This window comes from Elgaria multicarinata, chromosome 9, assembly GCF_023053635.1.
Source record: "Elgaria multicarinata webbii isolate HBS135686 ecotype San Diego chromosome 9, rElgMul1.1.pri, whole genome shotgun sequence".
NCBI classification, from domain to species: Eukaryota; Metazoa; Chordata; class Lepidosauria; order Squamata; family Anguidae; genus Elgaria; species Elgaria multicarinata.
In genome coordinates this window covers 57,594,719-57,616,042 of record NC_086179.1, presented here as the reverse complement: position 1 = coordinate 57,616,042, position 21,324 = coordinate 57,594,719, and the positions used below count along the sequence as shown (strand labels likewise).

The 21,324-nt window shown below is 42.9% G+C and overlaps 1 protein-coding gene across 1 annotated transcript in view; it reads right to left on the bottom strand.

Annotated features, from left to right (window-relative positions):
- TAFA2 (TAFA chemokine like family member 2) overlaps positions 1-21,324 on the bottom strand; it is a 164,929-nt gene that overhangs the window by 51,695 nt on the left and 91,910 nt on the right. Inside the window, exon 2 of the mRNA XM_063133957.1 lies at positions 3,296-3,402. Coding sequence (XP_062990027.1) covers positions 3,296-3,401 — 106 coding nt within the window. The 5' untranslated portion in view covers position 3,402. The remainder of the gene's footprint in view (positions 1-3,295; positions 3,403-21,324) is intronic.

The following is a 21,324-nucleotide window of genomic DNA, read 5'->3' as shown; positions in this document are numbered from 1 at the left end:
TACAGTATAAAAAGCACAACCAGGATAAAAACCACACAGCAAAATTGATATAAAATTAAAATACAGAGTTAAAACAGTAAAATTTAAATTTAAGTTAAAATTAAGTGTTAAAATACTGAGAGAATAAAAAGGTCTTCAGCTGGTGCCGAAAGGAGTACAGTGTAGGCGCCAGGCGGACCTCTCTGGGGAGCTCATTCCACAACCGGGGTGCCACAGCGGAGAAAGCCCTCCTCCTAGTAGCCACCTGCCTCACTTCCTTTGGCAGGGGCTCACGGAGAAGGGCCCCTGTGGATGATCTTAAGGTCCGGGCAGGTACATATGGGAGGAGGCGTTCCTTCAAATAACCTGGCCCCAAACCGTTTAGGGCTTTAAATGTCAATACCAGCACTTTGAATCAGGCCCGGACCTGGACTGGCAGCCAATGAAGTTGTAAAACGACTGGCGTAATGTGATCTCGCCGGTCAGTCCCTGTTAGTAAACGGGCTGCCCTGTTTTGTACCAGCTGAAGCTTCCGGACCGTTTTCAAAGGCAGCCCCATGTATAACGCATTGCACTAATCCAAACGAGAGGTTATCAGAGCATGGATAACTGTAGCTAGGCTATCTCTGTCCAGATAAGGGCGCAGCTGGTATATCAACCTAAGCTGATAAAAGGTGCACTTCAGCAAGTCCCACCTAGTACCAGCACTGTCATCTTTTTAGCATGAGGTTAAGGCCTCTACTATCAGGCATTTGACACCATATGATAGGTTTTCTAATGGATCCTGAGATTTATTATTGTTGATTGTTAAATTTATGTGTGTGTGTCTTTGTATTTATATATTTGTATGTAAATGGTTTTCATATTATGTTACAATATTGTATTTTTCAGGTTTTTAATCATCCTGAACCATCCAGAGAGCATTGGCTATTGGGTGGTAAAGAAATGTAATAAATGAATGAAATGAAATAGAATATGAGGACCTATTATTAAGGGGGAAAGCGAAGCCCCACTTCACTTGCTGAGCCCATGAAGGTGTCATCTAAAGGGCCTGTTGGATCCAGGCCAAGATGGTAGATTAAAATTAGTTGCAATCAATGGAAGATTGAAATCTGCATTTCAAGCAGATCAGAATGAGAAAGAGTAGAACAGAAAATATATGCTAGTTTTTAGACCTTTGTAAAAAGCGGGGGGGGGGAATCACTTGGATGATATTATCTGTTTGGGCTTGTATGCAATAGTGTCATTCCACTAGCATAAAGCTTCTAATACTTGAGGATATCCCATTTTGATCTATGTGCAAGTGTCGATCCAATATTTTGCTTCTGTTCGCACAAGCCATTGCGCAAGCCAATCCAGAATCATTTTATAAGGTGTTGCACAAGCTGTTCCAAAAGGCATTCTTCAAAGTGTTGCACAATCATTATAACTTCATTGTATATACTAGTTGTTCTGCTAGTGGATGTGCAACCATCAAGGGAACAGCGACTTGTAATTTTTTGCTAACATAAAGTTGAATATAATGCATCTTAGATAATAATTGTTTGCAAAATACCTTGGTGGTGGTTGTTTTTTTTACTTTTTAAGCATTTTATTTATTTTGAAGAAGCATTTTTCTAGAAGTCTAATAATTTTGACTAAACACTTTGACTAAGCACTAATCATTTCTTTGACAACATTATAAAACGTTACTGTAAAGCCCATGTTGCCAGCAGTGCTGGTAGTCCTGCTCCTTTCTGACTCCCCGTCCCTGGTCTTCTCACCACAGAAGGGCTTATGAATAATGCAAATGTGTCTCATACATAGTGAATCCCCCCCCTCTGAAACTTGCATGCAGCGTGACCCTGCCCCTCCCTCACGCACCCTGAATAGCAGCCTGCGTCCCCGTTCCCCTTCCCACTGGCGGTGACAGACTAACTGTGCAGCTGCGCCCACTCTGATTGGCTGACCAGGGCTGTCATCCTGCAGGTGGAGCGTTTGCCATGCCGATGTGGGGCAAAGGAAATTAATTGCTATTAAAGCTCAAGCTTTCTTACTTACAAGTAGCCACAAGAAGCCTCTCATTTCAATATGAACAGAGGCCACAGTGCTGGCAGTACTTATACATTTTCTGCAATGGGTCAAATATTTTATTTAATTACTTATTTATTACAGTTGTATACCATCCAATAACTGAGGTTCTCATAGTGATTCCAAGTTATCCTAGTTAGATCAGGAAAACAGCAGCACGGAAGTTTTTTAAAAAAACCATTCACCAGCAATGTAACCCTACTCAAAATTGCCGTGTCCCCCTGTACTTCAACAATTACTTTTAACAGGAGATTGTATCACGGGTTTTCCATATGTTGTCCAGCTTGGTTCTTCTTCATGCCAAATTCTCCTTCCCTTTCTATTTGCATTATTGTCCATTAAATTGCTGGTTGTTTATGCAATCAGATTCTCAAAGCTTGACTAGGAGAATGTATAGACCCCACAAAGTAAGAAATAAACTTCAGAACTATATTGTACAGCAAAAACTATGACTAGCATCTTTAGCACCTTTTGATTCGGGCAAAACTGGTGAGCTTCTGTCTATTAATCCATAAATCAAGGGATACTGTTCCCTGGAGTAGGGTTCCTAGTCATAAAAGTAAAAGAGAAAAAAGAAAGAGAGAGAATTAACTCTCTCCAGAGTAGAACCTGTCAAACTTTAAACATAATTCTGTAGTGCCAATTGAAAGAGTGCATTGCCAGAAAGGGAAAAGCCCTGTTTCTGTAGACACTAGAGGAAAAAAGATCTCTTAGATGTTACTGAGAAAACAGACAAAACTATTGAGCACACCCACACACTATGTTCACACAGTTCATCTGCATACATAATTGGGACGACACAGCAGCACACATGTTACTGAGGCATGTTTTTATGGGGCTCATTTCATGAACTCGTTTATAGCATTCCCATGTGCTCTTTGATGAACAGGTTTGGGTTTTTTTCCTGAGAAGCAGCTTTATTATACCTTACTCAATTTCTCAAGTTTACCCTCCTCAGATAACAAAACAGAAAATACACTGATAAAGAAAAAATAAATTCATTAAACAGCATGGTCATGGCATAGCATTTCTTTAGAAATAATTTGTAGGAACTGGAGTAAACCTACAGGAACTTTTTCTCAACACTGATTCCTATATTGACCAAACCATAAGAAGCTGATGAACAAAAAACAATTGCATCATTTTACGTTATTTTAAAAAATGCTTTTAAGTCACATCACCTTGTCTTAGGGAGCCTGCAAACTGATGCCACATGAGTACCATACAATGCAGTGCAGCTTCTTACCTTTGTGATGGTTTGCCCCAGATGCTATTTTCCCCCACAATGTTACAACAAATATTATTATTAGCAGTTTTCCTTTTGTTGCTTTCTGCAAGTATCTTTTATTCATCCTAGGGGGAAAAAATAAAATAGACAAAATGAAAAATGTTCAGAAGTATTCAATTAATTATTTTTCCAACTTTATAAAAGAAGTTAAAATACATTAGTAAGAAAGGTGGCAGACATCCCTGTTTTAGGCACCCAGTGTGGATGATAGAATGTTAATCCATCTGCCCCAGCAGAGAGTTAGATCAGACATACCTCATTTGATTAGGGCAGTCTTTTAGCTCAAAAGGAAAATGTTGCAATATTGGCTCTACAAGTGTTTAGCTGTGTAGTCAATAATTTCTGTAAAACAAAGGTAGTGACTTCCTCCTTGATGCTACCAAGGAACTAACCCAAATAATGCTCACTTTTTAACTATGCCAACATAATAACAAGGGGAAGGTGGCTACTATGTGGGTTAAAGTCTATTACGGTGCAATGTAAGGGAAAAGCCTATTAGTGTGCAATCCTATGCCTGTTCTGGATGGGGTTGCACTCCCTCTGAAAGTTCAGGTTCGTAGACTGGGGGTACTCCTAGATCCATCACTGTTGCTGGAGGCTCAAATGGCCGTGGTGGCTTGGAGTGCCTTTTACCAGCTTTGGCTGGATCGCCAGCTACGCCTCACCTGTACAGGGACAGGTTGTCCACTATGGTACTGGCATTAGTAACCTCAAGGCTGGATTACTGCAATGCGCTCTACGTGGGACTGCCCTTAAAACTGAACTGGAAGCTGGAGCTAGCGCAGAATGCTGCAGCTCAGCTGTCGTCTGGAGCTGCCCCTTTCCAGTATGTAACTCCCTTGCTGAGGGAACTGCACTGGCTGCCTATTCGCTACCGGGCCAGGTTTAAGGTTTAAGGTTCTAGTACTAGTGGACAAAGCCCTAAACAACTTGGGACCAAGATAACAGAGAGCACCTTCTCCCTTACCAACCTTCTCAGTCACTGTGCTCATCTCAGGGCATGTTCCTAGTGGTTCCACATGGACATAGGGTTCAACTGGAGTCCACCAGGAGAGGAGCCTTCGGTTTGGTGGCCCCCTTCCTATGAAATTCCCTGCCTTTGGAGATCAGGCAGGTGCCAATGTCGTATTGCTTCCAGCACCTCCTGAAAATATTGTTTTAGGAAGCTATCCTTGAGTGATCAGCCAGGGTTTACCAGAACCTCAGTTTTATCAGAACTTTGTTCTTTTTAAAATAGTAATTTTTAATATGGTGTTTTTATTCTTTTTCTTGTTCACCGCTCCAAAATCTTTTGGAGTGGTATATAAATATAAATGAATGAATAAATGAAATTTAAAAGTCTAAACATGCTGGCTTGAGAATGCTTAAAATTGTAGGGCTTTTTCTGTCTAAACATGCATAGGATCACCATTAATGCCCTTTTGATTCCTCACTGAAGTCTTTCCCCCTAAATCAAGGAAAGGAAACCTGTTGCCCTCCAGATGAAGTACAACTTTCACAATTCCTGACCATTTACCATGGCTGGGTTTCTTGGGAATAGTCTGGCAACATCTGGAGGGCCACAGATTCCCCACCTGCTGCCTTAAAGTCATCCAGGTCAAAGGAGTGGGGAAACTGACAGTTCCAAACTTCCCCAGTCTTGAGGAATGGAGAAGTTAGCTCCTTATCATAGACACAAACAAGGACCTGCAACAATTACATCATCAATTATATCAGTGGTGGTGGTTGCACTGATGGGAACTAGCCTGAAGCACTAGAAACCTCCAAAATCAATTTTGCAAGAAACTATAGTGGGACAACGTGGAAATGAATGACCACTCTATAGTGCCACCTTCAAAATGTTACTATATCTACAGTCTCTTTCTATAATATCACCCAAAATGAACTTTGTTCCAGTGCTCACAAAGTCTAGAGCAAACCAGCAATGCATACTATAGTACACATGTTCAGACAGCTCTAAATTACAAGATTGATCGTGTTGATTTGGTCCATCTGATAAAAGAGGCAGGTAACTTCTGCCCCCATAATTTCATCCCCCATCAGAGATAAGTATGGGCTTTGAGCCACATGTTAGCTTTCCGCATCAATGTCAACATGTCTTCTCACAATGTGTAGTTCTGTGCTACAGTACTAAACAGCAACACATGAATAATCATTAGGATGAGACCTAATTTTTAGTCTAAGCTGTAATCCTAAGAATACTTGCTACTAACTACGTAAGTACCCCATATTTAGAACACATTCACAGAACAGTCTGTAGATCAGGGGTGCAACACCTACACACATACATATAAAATATGTCTGGATACGCAGACATGCATACAGTATATACATCCCTGCAATCCTAATACAGCTCGCTCTTTCCTTGCTAATAGCAGTGACAGGGAAAGAGTTATCTACGAAGATCTCTATAGAACAAAGTGGAGCGCCTTCTCCCCATCTAATCCGATATAGATTGCTTTTTCATTACTCCTAACAGTGTGTATGTGTGTGTGTGTGGGGGGGGGGGTTCTGCATGAAGAAACCACACAGGGGAATTCAGCAAGGCGGGCACAATTAAAGCCCTTGAAGGCAGCATGCAGCCCACAGGCCATGCATTGTGTATCCTTTCTGTAAATCTAGAAAATATTTTGCTGCATTTATCTGATGACTTTTCCATCAATGTCATCTTTGTCAATAATTCCCTCAACATAACATGATGGCCAGTATAAATGTTCTATAAAAGCAATGAAGAGAAATAAGTGAATGAATCACACCAATCCTTTGGCCCTTCTAGCAGTTCCCCATCACTGCTCTAAACAATCATTTGTATTTAAGCAGTCCCATAATGTGATTGGGAATAAAGACTTTGGCTAGTAAAATGAGTGAGCAATTGAAAATAGCTCTGTTTCTCAGCAGGGCCATAGCCTAGTAGCAGAGCATGTGTGTTTGAGTCAGACGTTCCCAGATTCAGCCCCAAACATATTAGTTTTTAAGATGATCCCAGGTAGAAGGGCTGGGGAAGATGGTCCTCTTCCAGACACCCTGGTGAGCCATTGCTAGTCAGAGTAGACTGTATGGTACTAGGTGGTCTATACGCTTCATATATTGAGGTCATACAGTGAACTGAGGTACGTTTTCAAGCAGCAAAGCTTAATACTTGGTAACCTCACCTCTATGCTTAGTATATACATTTAGAAAAAAATCCCTTTATCTCTTGTAGCTGTGCTTAGTATATACATTTGGGGGTGGGAGAGAAACTCTTTATCTGTTGTAGCTGATGATCTTTGCTTCTGCTATCTTTCCTGTAAGTCATCATGTCACACATTATTGCATGTGTTGCCATTAGCATCCATAGCCAGAAAAATTGGTTGAATGAGTCAACCCAAGGTTTCACTGCTGTAAACATCTTCCTCTGCTATATTGTAGATTGACAAATCTGGGCATTATTAAATTATAGGCATAAAGGAAACATTTTACCATCATGTAACAGTGACACTATTCAGTGAAATCTAGCTATAAAGTCATTTCAAAAGAGCTGTAAAGCCAGTATACTCAGATAGGGGGGGAAATGAAAATAAAAGCCAAACAGTTCACATTTCATCACTGAAAAACTGATGATAAGCAGGTTAGCAAGTGTTCCATCAGCCAGAAAAGCATATTCCACTGCCTATCAAAATCAGAAGGGAAGAAATGTAGCTGATGACTGATTAAACATACTCTTATTTTCATTTTAGGGATAATATAATATCTACCAACCCAGTTACTTGTGTGTGTGTGTGTGTGTGTGTGTGTGTGTGTGTGTGTGTGTGTGAGAGAGAGAGAGAGAGAGAGAGAGAGAGAGAGAGAGAGAAAGAGAGAGAGAGAGAGAGAGAGAGAGAGAGAGAGAGAGAGAATAAAAAGTAGTGCCCTCTAGATGTTTTAGATGACATCTCCCATAATTCATGGCCACTGGCTTTCCTGGCTGTGGCTGATGGTAGATGCTGTTCAAAAAGTCTGCAGAGCACCAGGTTACCTACCCTGGCATCAGAGCAACATGCATGGAAAAGGTGGAATTTGTGCAAGGATGGGCACTTGAAGGAAGGCGTAGCCAACGGGGAAACTGGGCTGAAGAAAAACCTACCTATTGCCCAGAGATGAGCAAGTATAGGGAAGTTATGGCAGGAAGGAAGGGACGCTCGAATGGTGTGCATCAGGGAGCTTACTAAGCATAGAGTAAGCAGAACCACTCTCTGAGGACCTCCTGTAGCTTTTAAGAGTTTCATAGATGGTGTAATTATTCCAGGTTGCAATGTGATGGGGAAACTCTGGTACGAAACCTTCTATGAAACAGAAGTTGGAGGCTCTTATGTTCTGAACCTAGAAAACATTTTGAGCTAGAGAGTGTAAGAACCAAGGCAAGAAGGGAGACCTGAATTTAACAAATTAATGTAAACTAGCCAGCCACTGCAGAGGATAGAAAGGAAGATAACAATAAGCTGGTTTGTTCTAGCCTGTTCAGGGAAACATATGACATGAAAATGGTGGGCAGCAGTAGGGCACAGCCAATTTCACTCCTCTTCGCTCCCATCAAGCTCTGCCTCTAGAAAACTATAGCTGAAAACATTGGATAAGATGAAGAACGTACTGTGGACCGAAACAGACATTACTTTAAATCCATATTTAAATATTTCATTCCCTCACCCCATTTTTCCTCTAGATTAGGTGCAGGGCCCCCAATCTGGACTGGAATTGTAGCATGGGAGTAGGGGGCTTTTAAGATCCAGATCTGGGACCCCGCACCTGCTATAGAGGGGAAATGTAGGTAAGAAAGACGTAACTATTAGAGCAGTACAACAATGGAACCTTACCTAGGGAGGTTGTGGGCTCTCCCACACTAGAGGCATTGAAGAGGCAGCTGGACAACCATCTGTCAGGGATGCTTTAAGGTGGAATCCTGCATTGAGCAGGGGGTTGGACTAGATGGCCTTGTAGACCCCTTCCAACTCTACTATTCTATGAGATACAGATTTAAAGTAATGTCTGTTTTTGGCCCAAGCCTGGCTCAGGCTTCACCCTGGTCCTTGAGAACTATAACCCACAGATGGGCTGCCATTATAGCCTTAAGCCTCTAGTCACCTTGCCCTGAAAAAGTATGCTCCTCATACTGCATTCACACACACAGTACAAATTGCTCAAGACTCTTTTTCATGTCGTGTAAAATGCCATTCCTTCTTGAGAATAATTGAACACATTTAGACAGTAATCTGACCACACAGTGAGATCTTTACGAGAAAGCTCAGCCATGGAATAATGATGGAGACGCATTGACACATTTTCATTGTATCAACTCATCCTATATCACAGCTGTGAAAGGGTGTCCTTTACTGAAACAGGCATATATAACAGCCCAGAAAAGACATACTAGAAGCATCCTACGACAATGTAAGTAAAATATGCAAGAACATGGAAAAATGTTTTCCAAGTCAGATCACTTCCAATTATTTAGTCATTTGTACTTGCTGAAAAGCTGAAGATAGTAGATAATGCTATTCGGCATAGGTGCTTGGATTGATTAAACTGTATTTTGCCTAAACCTAAGGAACACAAAGCTGGTGTTAGAATGCTTTAAAATAATCCCTTTGGTAAATGTTTCTTCTTTCTGACAAAATATAGTTGGCACACTTTTCAGAAGTACTGTGGTCCTAATGAATGGTATTTCTTTTAAGGCAGTATCATTATTCATCAACAATGCTCCCAGATTAGCATCAGCTCCTTTGTAACTCAATTGATTGCAATTTTCACCTTCATTAATTTTCAGATAGGGTAGTAACCAATAGCAATACTAAAACAAAGAATAAACAAGAGATACCATGTTCTCTATAAAAATCGTAACACAAAACAACTCAAAGAATTAGTCAACTTTAACTTGATGGTGAATAGTAAATGTACCTAGAGCTGTGAAATGTTCCAGCATTAGCTCCTCCTGCTGATGAGGTATACTGCTCTACAGTTTAAAATGTTGCTTGTTTCATCACTTCTCAGAATGGATATAGCAAACTCGTCAAAGAAATCTCCCATTTCCACATCTATATATAGATTCTATGGATTATGGCCTGTCTATATTGGCTGCTTCACAGAAAAACATCCAACCAGAACCCTTTGGTTTACATGTAATGTTAAAGCAGGGTTCTGGAGCCACTGTAAATAAGGACTACATCCACAATAAACTACAGAACTTCCATCCATGGTTATTGCTATGTGTGAACCAAGAACTCTGGATTACCGGTCCCCTGGCAAGGCATGGTCATAAGCCAACAATAAACTGGGGCTTATGAGTCTGGCTTGTTGGTGGATGGTCAAGCCAGATTTCCCAGTTTGCACATAACACTAAACAAACTACGGATAGAAGGACGAAACTTTATTTAACAGTTCCAACTTGCAGCCAGGGCCATTGGGCAGCACGCAAAAGCACACTTCTTATAAACAGTAAGCCAGAGAATCAGTTCTACCACACACAGATTCACAAACTTCTGCAACTGGAAGATCCCAACTTTGAAGGATTAAATCATACAAATTTTAGGTGCATGTGTTGGAAAGTGGAGGGTTTAAATTTTTTATTTCCTGTGCTATTATTGCTCCAGTTTAGATGGAGAGAGGACTGATGCCCTGTGTATTAAGTTTTATGGACACATGTATATAAATATTAAAGCACTGGGGTTCCCGTGAGGCCCACCAACAGCACCCACAAAGCTCTCTACTCCCTGCCCCCTTCAAAAAATTAATTTTAATTTTAAAAAAACCATGGAAAATGTTAAAATGCCAGGTTCTCCTTCCTGTTCATTAACCTGCCTCTGATAGTTCAGGAGGCAGAAAGAGGAAAGAGTTGCTTCCTGTCCTCACTCAAACTTCTTCAATCCATACAAACCTTTCCACATTTATTTATTTATTACATTTTTATACCGCCCAATAGCCGAAGCTCTCTGGGCAGTTCACAAAAATTAAAACTATAATAAAACAACCAACAGGTTAAAAACACAAATACAAAATACAGTATAAAAAGCACAACCAGGATAAAACCACGCAGCAAAATTGATATTAGATTAAAATACAGAGTTAGAACTGTAAAATTTAAATTTAAGTTAAAATTAAGTGTTAAAATACTGAGAAAATAAAAAGGTCTTCAGCTGGCGACGAAAAGAGTACAGTGTAGTACTCTTTGTACTCTTTCTCTTTGCTTTTTCTCTTCCTCACTCCTAGCCTCTAGCCTTGATATTTCTCTCCACCCAACCCCATTCCTCACCATTTCTCTCCTCTCATTCTTAGCCTTCTCCTTTCTTTCCTTTCCTATCCCCTAGCCTTGCTCTTTCTTTACCACTCACCCTTTTATCCTGTTGTTTCTGTTCTCTCCTAGCCTTTGGCCTCACTCTTTCTCTCCCTTCCCCTTCCCCTCCACCCCCATTATTTCTCTCCCACACACACCTCTTTTAACTGGCCACATCCACCATAGGGGCCATTTTGAGGTGGTGCCCACAGCAGTTTCTCAAATTCCCAAATGTGCCCATGAATCTAAAAAGGTTGGAGACCCCCAATATAAAGCATTACAAAGTATTTTTTTAAAAAATCTCAAACACTTCAGTATATGCACAGGGATTTGTACAATAATATTTAAAAGTATTCCGTGTGGTACAAAACTTACGCTCCTGGTCACAGAGGACTCATCTACACCTGCAGCCCTTTGGGGAGTGGGGAGAGACGATTCTGGAGTTTTCCAGTTCCGGGATTGTCCCTCAGGGCCGCATGCCAGCAACTTGTCTCAGAAGTAAAGAGGGACATTCTGGGGCAGCATTGTTTTTTTAAAAAAACAGGAGACATTTGTGCAATTCTGCAGGCACGATCCTGCCTGAAGGTGAGATGTTTTAAAACACACACACCAAACTTGGTGCTGGATGACGCCAAGCATCATCCCAAAGACAGTGAAAATGCTCACCCCTCACGCCCATGGACTCCCCCTCACACACAGTTCCATGTCTGTTTCTTGAGCCCTGCTTCTTGTGGGAAAGAGGGAGGACCCCGGGAGGGAGAACCACACTTCTCACGGAAATCAGGATGGTCCCAAGACAGAGGAAAAAACTAGGAAGAAAGCAGTCACAGATATCCCAGGAGAACTGAGTAGTTATCCCCAGTTCATCCCGGGATCAACTGTGTCATTTGGATGCATAGGGATGACCACATGACCACCCCAGGATAAATAGTAGGTGTAGATTAGGCCATTATCTAATCTCCTCAGTATTTTTGGTCACTTTTTGTCAATATCTGTGATTAGGAGGCTGCAGGTTAAAGAAGGTTCCTGTCATAAATCACCAGTGTTACATTTGATAAGCAGGAGGGAAAAGTCAACAAACTGTCCATGGTCAAAAGCCAAAGTATCTATCCAAAGCCAGGTCAACAATAAGGCATCAAAATGTAGTCCGGGTCCAAGGTCAGGATAAGTCCAGGCAAGATCAAGGAGCTGGAATGCAAGCAACGAAGACAAGGCACCAAAACAATAGTTGCTTCCAGCGTCACTTCTGAATTAAGAGAAGTATTTTATGGGGAGTTTTGTGATTGGGGATTGTTATCAGCTGCATGGGCCTTCAGCTAGCTTCTGCCGGTTCCTGTGAAGGGCCACACCCCAAACACTCCCAAGCTCAGCTGCTCCTCCTTTCTATTTAATCCCTCAAACTGAAGCACCACTGTTCCTGTCTTTTCATTCATTCACTGCAGTAGCATTTACTTATTATACTCTTTCCTCTAAAACTTCTGCAAATGGTTAATTAAATGTTCTTTATTCATCTCTCTTTCTAAAGTTGGAAAGGAAAATTCTCCTAGCTTAAAAGAAATATCACTGCAGACCACAATAACTAGGTACTATAATTCTGAAATGAACATTATGCCAAATTAAAAAGTGATGTTTGCACAAACATCTTATGAATATATTGGTTTTATTTCATATTTTTAGCTTAGCTGAGACATTTTAGCAACACCTATCAAAGTAGAAGTACATGTTAGAAGGCAAACATAGGGTTTCCGGACTTGTGTTTGCCTCATAAGGCTACTGTGAAAGCAGCGGGGCACATTTCCAGCAGAAAATCAGAAGTTAGGAGTAGAATGTTCAACCCTTTCACTGCTGGCTGATACACCGTTCAACCCCTTCTCTGCCCTGGCTGTGCCAGCTCTAGATTTTTGAGGGCCCTTGGGAAAGCTACCCTCAATGGGCCTCCTCCTCAGTGATTATACCTTCTCACTGTCATTGTCACCAGCTGCTATTCCTCCTCCTCCTCCTCCGTCATCATTGCTACCACTTGTTTGCTTGACAAGTTGAGAGCCAATGAATAAGGACCACCACCACTGTTGTCTGGGCCAGAGTGAGAGGCAGGTAAAAAAACGGTTGCAATGCTGAAGAGGAGGAGCAAGGCCGGGGAAGGCTCTTGCCATTGGCAGGTGCCCAACCATCCCTACCCTTGTTGCCAGCCCTACTCTTGCTTAATGGTTCAAACTTATTTTTCTCCTGCTGGGATCCAAGATCAGAACTAAGCCCAACTGGAGGGACAACCTTCTAAGTGGGATTTGCAGAGGGGAATCAAGGGGCATGGGGAGAAGGATCAAGCTCTGTCACCACCTGGCAATTCAGTTTTACACCAAAACAATTGTTTGCCAGAGTGTTTCCAGATGGGCAACTCCAAGCACTACCAAACAAAAGGCATTATGCAGCTATTCTGTCATTCCCTTATAAGAATAATATGGAAGAAGCAGTGGGAGAACACAGGAGTGTTACTAATGGAAAGCAACATTGTCTTGACCCCCTGTCAGATGCTGTGGATGAGGTAGGCTGATTGCAAAATCAAAGCCTCATCTGGAAGCATCCCACGTTCCATTCTAGCAAATAGAAAAGACTCAGGAGCAGAGGGACTAGTGACAGAGGCATGTCATGATCATGATTAGTATTATGCTGGACTTCAGTGGAGGAAGAAATGCTATGGCTAAGAAACCCAAATGTTACACTAACTGTTTGTGTGCACCAACTCTGATGCAGTTCTTTCAGTTTGGGGTCATCTTCTCATTTTCCTTCTGCTGTTCTTATTTTGTTTGCTAAGTCAATCATGAATCTGAAACAGTCACAAGGTGCCCATCCAAAAGTGCTTTTGTTTCTAAGCATGCACATCATTTGAACAGTGATGTGCATACTTTTTCAACAAACTATATGTAAATAGTTTTTAAATTAAGTACAATATTGTATTTTTAAGGTTTAAGGACAGATAAAAGGAAGGACTTCTTCACATAGCACATAGTTAAACTATGGAATTCACTACCACAGGTTGTGGTGATGGCCACCAATTTGGATGGCTTTAAAAGGGGGTTGGATACATTCCTGGAGGAATAGGCCATCAACGACTACTCCTCCTGATAGCTAGGTGCTACCTCCAGTATCAGAGGCAGTAAGCCTGTATACACCAGTTGCTGGGGAACATGGGTGGGAGGGTGCTACTGCACCATGCCCTCCTTATGGTTCCCTGGTCAACAGCTGGTTGGCCACTGTGGGAAGACACTACTGGACTAGATGGACCCTTGGTCTAATCCAGCGTGGGTCTTATTATGTTCTTAAATCTTTTCAAGCCAGGTAGAGAGCTTTGGCTATTGGATGGTATAGAAATGTAATAAATGAAATAAAGAGAAGATATAGAAATATTTATTTATTTATTTATTTATTTATTACATTTTTATACCGCCCAATAGCCGAAGCTCTCTGGGCGGTTCACAAAAATTAAAATCATCATAAAACAACCAACAAGTTAAAAATACAAATACAAAATACAATATAAAAAGCACAACCAGGATAAAACCACGCAGCAAAATTGATATAAGGTTAAAATACAGAGTTAAAACAGTAAAATTTAAATTTAAGTTAAAATTAAGTGTTAAAATACTGAGTGAATAAAAAGGTCTTCAGCTGGCGACGAAAGGAGTACAGTGTAGGCGCCAGGCGGACCTCTCTGGGGAGCTCATTCCACAACCGGGGTGCCACAGCGGAGAAAGCCCTCCTCCTAGTAGCCACCTGCCTCACTTCCTTTGGCAGGGGCTCACGGAGAAGGGCCCCTGTAGATGATCTTAAGGTCCGGGTAGGTACATATGGGAGGAGGCGTTCCTTCAAATAACCTGGCCCCAAACCGTTTAGGGCTTTAAATGTCAATACCAGCACTTTGAATCGGGCCCGGACCTGGACTGGCAGCCAATGAAGTTGTAAAAGGACTGGCGTAATGTGATCTCGCCAGCCAGTCCCTGTTAGTAAACGGGCTGCCCTGTTTTGTACCAGCTGAAGCTTCCGGACCGTTTTCAAAGGCAGCCCCACGTATAACGCATTGCAGTAATCCAAACGAGAGGTTATCAGAGCATGGATAACTGTAGCTAGGCTATCACTGTCCAGATAAGGGCGCAGTTGGTATATCAGCCTAAGCTGATAAAAGGTGCTCTTTGCCACTGAGTTCACCTGTGCCTCAAGTGACAGTTCTGGATCGAAGAGCACCCCCAAACTACGGACCCGATCCTTTAGGGAGAGTGCAACCCCGTCCAGGACAGGGCAAACATCACCTCGCCGGACAAATGAACCACCCGCTAACAGTACCTCCGTCTTGTCTGGATTGAGTCTCAGTTTGTTAGCCCTCATCCAGTCCATTACCGTGCCCAGGCACTGGTTCAGAACAGTCACTGCCTCACCTGGGTTTGATGAAAAGGAAAGGTAGAGCTGGGTGTCATCCGCATATTGATGACACCTCAGTCCACATCTCCGGATAACCTCCCCCAGCGGCTTCATGTATATGTTAAACAGAATAGGGGATAAAATAGAGCCCTGCGGAACCCCATGGCTTAGGAGCCACGGCACAGAGCAATAATCCCCCAGCACCACCTTCTGGAATCGGCCATCCAAGTAGGAGCGGAACCACTGCAACGCAGTACCTCCAACTCCCAGTTCAGACAACCTATCCAGAAGGATACCATGGTCGATGGTATCGAAGGCCGCTGAGAGGTCCAGGAGAACCAACAGGGTCGCACTCCCCCTGTCTCTCTCCCGACAGAGGTCATCCCACAGGGCGACCAAGGCAGTTTCTGTTCCAAAACCAGGCCTGAAACCCGATTGAAATGGATCTAGATAATCCGTTTCATTCAAGAGTGCCTGGAGTTGTCCTGCAACCACCCGCTCAAGCACCTTGCCCAGGAAAGGGATATTAGCCACCGGCCTGTAGTTGTTTACATCTTCCGGGTCCAGATTAGGCTTCTTCAGGAGTGGTCTAATTACCGCCTCTTTTAAAGAGGCCGGCACCACTCCCTCTCTCAAGGAGGCATTTACAACCTCCTGGACCCAGCCGGCGATCCCCTCCTTATTTGATGTAATGAGCCACGAGGGGCAAGGGTCAAGCACACAGGTGGTCGACCGGACTTGGCCAAGCACCTTGTCCACATCCTCGGGCCTCAATAACTGAAACTCATCCAATAAAACTGAGCCGGACGGCGCTCTGAACGCCTCTACTAGTGGTGCTGCATTAAGTGTGGTGTCCAATTCATGACGAATCTGAGCGACTTTATCTTCAAAGTGCCGTGCAAACTCGTCACAGCGTGCTACCGAGGGTTCAACTATCTCACGCCCTGGCCCAGAGTGTAACAGGCCACGAACCACTCGGAAAAGCTCCGCCGGACGACACCGAGAAGACGCAATGCTGGTGGAAAAGAACTGCCTCTTTGCCACCCTCACCGCCACAGAGTAGGCTCGATAGTGAGCTCCAGCCCGTGTTCGATCAGACCCAGCACGAGTTTTCCTCCACCTGCGTTCTAGCCGTCTCCCCTCTTGCTTCATCGCCCTCAGCTCAGATGTATACCAAGGAGCTGACCGGGCTCTGCTCAGAGGGAGAGGACGCTTGGGCGCGATCGTGTCAACCGCCCGAGTCATCTCTGCATTCCACAGAGCGACCTGGGCTTCAACAGGAGCACCGGCCATATCAGCAGGAAAATCCCCCAGAGCCCTCTGGAATCCATCGGAGTCCATTAGCCTCCGGGGGCGGACCATTTTAATAGGCCCCCCACCCTTGCAGAGGGGAAAGGCCGCCGAGAGTCTAAACCTCAGTAGGAAGTGATCCGACCATGACAAGGGGGTAGATGTTAGTTCCCCCACTTCCAGATCACCATCCTCCTGTCCAGTCGAGAAAACCAGATCAAGTGTGTGTCCCTTTGCATGTGTTGGGCCGATGACATGTTGAGACAGCCCCATGGTTGTCATGGCAGCCATGAAGTCCTGAGCCGCTCCGGATACAGCAGCCTCGGCATGGAAGTTGAGATCCCCCAGAACCACCATCCTGGGGGTCCTCAACACCAGGTCCGAGACAACCTCCGTCAGCTCAGGCAGGGAGACTGTTGGGCAGCGGGGTGGACGGTACACCAGCAGAATCCCTAATCTGTCTCGAGTACCCAACACACAGTACAAACACTCCAGACCAGCACTCGACTGAACAGGAAGCCTAGAGAGGGAGATTGTATTCCTATAGACCACGGCAACCCCCCCTCCCCGGCCCTCGAGTCTGTGCTGGTGCTGCACCGAGTACCCAGGAGGGCAGAGCTGGGTGAGAGCAACCCCACCCAGTTCACCCACCCAGGTCTCAGTGATGCATACCAGGTCAGCCCCCTCATCCACAATCAAATCATGGATGAGGGAGATTTTATTCTGGACTGACCTGGCGTTCAGCAGCAGCACCACCAGACCCGAGAGCAAGCTGATATGGCCACCAGGAACTATCCGGTTGGGGTAGGAACCAGAAGAGGGAATAGCTGTAAGGAATCTATCCCCTCTTCTCCTCATCTGGCCTGTTCCTCCCCTAGCACCATACCTCCCCCTACCCGTGACCACAGTTATGTGGGCATCCCCGTATCCCCCAGAGCTCCCCAGGCACATATTAAAAAGTAATTAAAATGTATTTTAAAATTTGCTGCTGGTTGGCTGGTTGGAATATAAAATATCCCTTTTAACTTGTGTCATCATTCCATCTGATAAGAGAGACTGAAAAGAGGCCATTCTTTCCACATCTTATAGTTAGTTTCCCCATTTCTGAAAATGCCCAGAGCGCTTTTCTCTCCCTGTTATTAAAAGTGACACAAGTACTGGACCAACCAACAACAACAACAAAAATCATCCCTTTGTTATCATACTCAATCTTGTTTGAATGTAATAACAAAGGGGATGATGCCAAAACCACCCTCCTTTGTTCTGGCAGTAGCAAAATGATGTCAAGTTACTATGATACTTACATGTGAAATTGTTGCCTAGACAAGTGACATATTCTGTGTATGACTTGTGAAAATCTATTTGAGAGATAATTAAAGTATAACTTTTGGCTTCTTTTATCCAATATATTTATTTTTACCTTGTTATGGCCATAGGTCATACATCTTGAGCTGAAGTCACCAGAGGCAGCTTTAGTTTCCCATTGCTGTGATTGCAGGACTACCTGATGGAATATTCCTTTCTAGCACTGAAATGTACAGAATCCTACTGTCTCTCTCGCATCTGTATTTAGCAATCCTTGTGTAAACATAATACCTGAAATAAACTGTAAATCGATAATAGTCTCCTTCTCTTTTAGACTTCAGAATTATTCTGGAAATCTCCTATCTTTCACTTCTAATTGATGAACAAATTATAAGAGACTGACATAACTAAGCTGATCAGCAATTTCAAATAGGCTTTATGTTACCTTTATACTCATGCTCTATGCAAAGGAAATATAATTTAAAAGCTATTTAAAGTGAATTCTGTGAGTTTCATGTAAGTTAAGATCTCTGACATTAGGCACAAGGCTGTTGGAGACTCCATACAGCTTTGTTTCAAACAAAGTGGACTATGTTGAGTACCTGTTACATGAAGGATTAGAAAGAATTATTTTTCAGTTCCTCATTTAATACAATTAATTGACAAATTCTGGGATCCAAGCCAGCTATTTTATTTTCTCTAAGAATTGTAATTTGGCAGCATATGAGAATCTTAGAGCTTAACTGAATGCTCTACAGCTGTCTTAAAAATACAGAGCAATACCTATTTTACAAATATACTTTAGAGTGCATTTCAGTAAGAATTCTAATTAGTTAATAAGATTTACAGTAAAGGATATTATAATTGCCAAGATATTTGTGCAGATAGGCAGCAGACAAAAATGAAGCATATAGTATTGTTATTTTGGAAACTTAGATTTCAATTAACAAGCAGAATGTTAATCTAATAGGGGAACAGGAAAAAATAATATTGTAATTAATTCCAGAGGGGCAGCCACATTAGTCTGTTGTAGCAAAAGCCAGACAGATGAATTGGGCTAGAATCAAATCAAATGTATGTACTGAGCCACATATTTCCAAAATAGAGAAACTGAGGCCTTAGCTAGACCTAAGGATTATCCCAGGCAAATGGAGGGTCATCCCTGCCTGTTCCCGGGATCCCCTGTGTGTCATTTGGATGCACAGGGATCATCCCGGGACAATCCCAGGATATAGGCCTGGTCTTGCCATGGCCACTTACTCAGGACCGTAGTTCATGTATGAAATGAACATTCAACACAGAGTATTTCCAAGAAGCTGATGGATAGTTTGGGGGGGGGGGGGTTGTCTGCAAGACCAATAAGCCCTGTAGGCACTCTTGAATGGAATTAATTTTAATCTTATATCAACTTTATTTATCAGTATTGTTTTCTTCTATTGCTTTAATTGAATCATTTTGTTTATTTTTCTTACTCCTGCTTTCCTGCAATGACAATTTAATACTTAAAAAAAGGACAGCTGTTTTCAGTGGAAGTAAGGATACGCAATCACAACTGAGTCTGAATTCAACAGAACAAAATTTGCTAATGAACTGTAGCTCAACAGCTCAGAATCTCCCTGTAACATCTTTTTATTGGAAAAAAATGGTGACTTTGTGGTCAGCAGAGTGTCCTTGAAAATGGAAATGTTTTCTAACAGGTTTCTCTCTGCTGCCATTTTTGATGTTAGTTGTCCTCTATCTATTCTCTTGTACAGAAACATAAGACTGGTTTGTCCTTGCCCTATGTAATGGAGGAAGGATATGGTGGCAAATGCTTTCATATATCACATTGGAGAATATGTTGGTAAATAAGCTCTTGATAATATAGCGGATGTTATGTTGTCCTCCCATAATAGAGTGTCCTGCGTAGAAACGGGGAGAGTGTTAGAAATGCAGTGTGTTGAAAAGTCTAGCCCTGGATTTGTGTCTCTATTAGATAACTTGTTGTTCTTTCTAAGTAAGCAGTTGTTCTAGCTTAAGGGAATGTCTATTCAAGTACCACAATATCAGACTTTTTCATATGTTATCAGTTTTCAATGGGACTGGCCAGTGAGATCATATTATGCCAGTATTTTTCCAGCTGCACTGGCTGCCAATCCATGCCTGGGCCAGGGTCAAAGTGCAGGTATTAACATTCAAAGCCCTAAACGTCTTGGGACCAAGTTATCTGAAGGATCTTCTCTTGCCATATGTACCTGCCCAGGCCCTAAGTTCATCTTCAGGCTGTTATTCCCAGGAGACCCTGCCAAAGGAAGTGAGGCGGGTGGCTACCAGGAAGAGGACCTTTCCTGCTATGGTATCCTGGCTGTGGAATGAGCAACCTAGAGAGGTTCACCTGGCACCTATGTTTTACTCCTTTTAGTGCCAGGTGAAGACCTTTTTATTTTCCAAGGCAATTCAGCATTTTAGTCTTTGAGCTCTGCTGTTTTAAATTTGTATTCGAAATCTCTGCATTACTGGTAGGTTTTATTCTGGTTACACCATTATATTGTAGTTTTAAGCTTTTGTATTTTATGTGTTTTATGCTGTACTTTGTAGTTTTCATTTTTTGAACCGCCAACAAAGTTTCGGCTGTTGGACCGTATAGAAATGTAATAAGTATATAAATAGTAAACATACAGTACTGGTTGCAAGATTTTGGGGGGGGGGGAAACCCTGTTTGCCCAACTATCTTTATATTATTTAGGTACAATAATTATTATCCTGGACTAATTGTGAATCATATCAAAATAGTAATAAAGAAATGAATTGACAACCAAAGGACCTCCTCAAGCACATTGATGCAATCTTTTCTCCCAAATCACTTTATTCAAATCCAGTTTCACTGAGGCTGGTCCCAGACTCCAGTTTGCCTGATGCCAAAGCCTCTCATTACCCACTGCCAAAGTCCCCACCCACCCAGGCTGCCTACTGTGTAAAATCACACTCACTCAAGCTGCCTGCCATTACCGAAGCTGTCAGGTGTCTATCCCCATGCCTCCTTTATACTCAAGCTGCCATGTCATGTTTCTAGTCAATTGCTTTTATTATGCAAACTACAAACAAACAGGCCTTGCTTCAGGTTGCAGACTGTATCGTTATGCATCAATAGACAACAACCTTGTCTAGCAGGCTTTGTATAATAGAGGAAGCTTCAGGTAACTACTTGGGTTATAACATCACACATTAGAGTTGCTACTAAACTGCTGCTGGCTACTACAGCCCCACCCCCCATTCTCAGACTGAGTGGCCTACCAAGTGCTGCCCTCAAGGTGGGGCTCTCCACAGGTTCACCTCCCTTGCTGCAAGTCACTTGGAGCACCTCAAGACCTTGCATTATTCCTCCCTTTTCATCTGACTCCGGATTTCCCCCACCCCTCCTTCCTCTGCTTTAGGAGCCTGCATTCCTATGAGTTCAGGGGACAGCCTGGTTGGGTTATTATCCAACTCATTAGTCTACAGCTAATCATTTGGATGAAAGACCCCCCCCCTCCAGCACTGATATTTTCATTGGGTTCCCCTCCCCGCTCCAGCAACCTTGATGACTAGACTACTCCTTCCACCTCCACCTCCCTAACTCAGAATCCGTTCCCATGCCTTCTTGGAGCGGGACTGCAGAGGTGCTGGGCCCAATCCCTACAGAGCCCCCCCCAATGCGCCCCCAATGCAAGCTACCTAC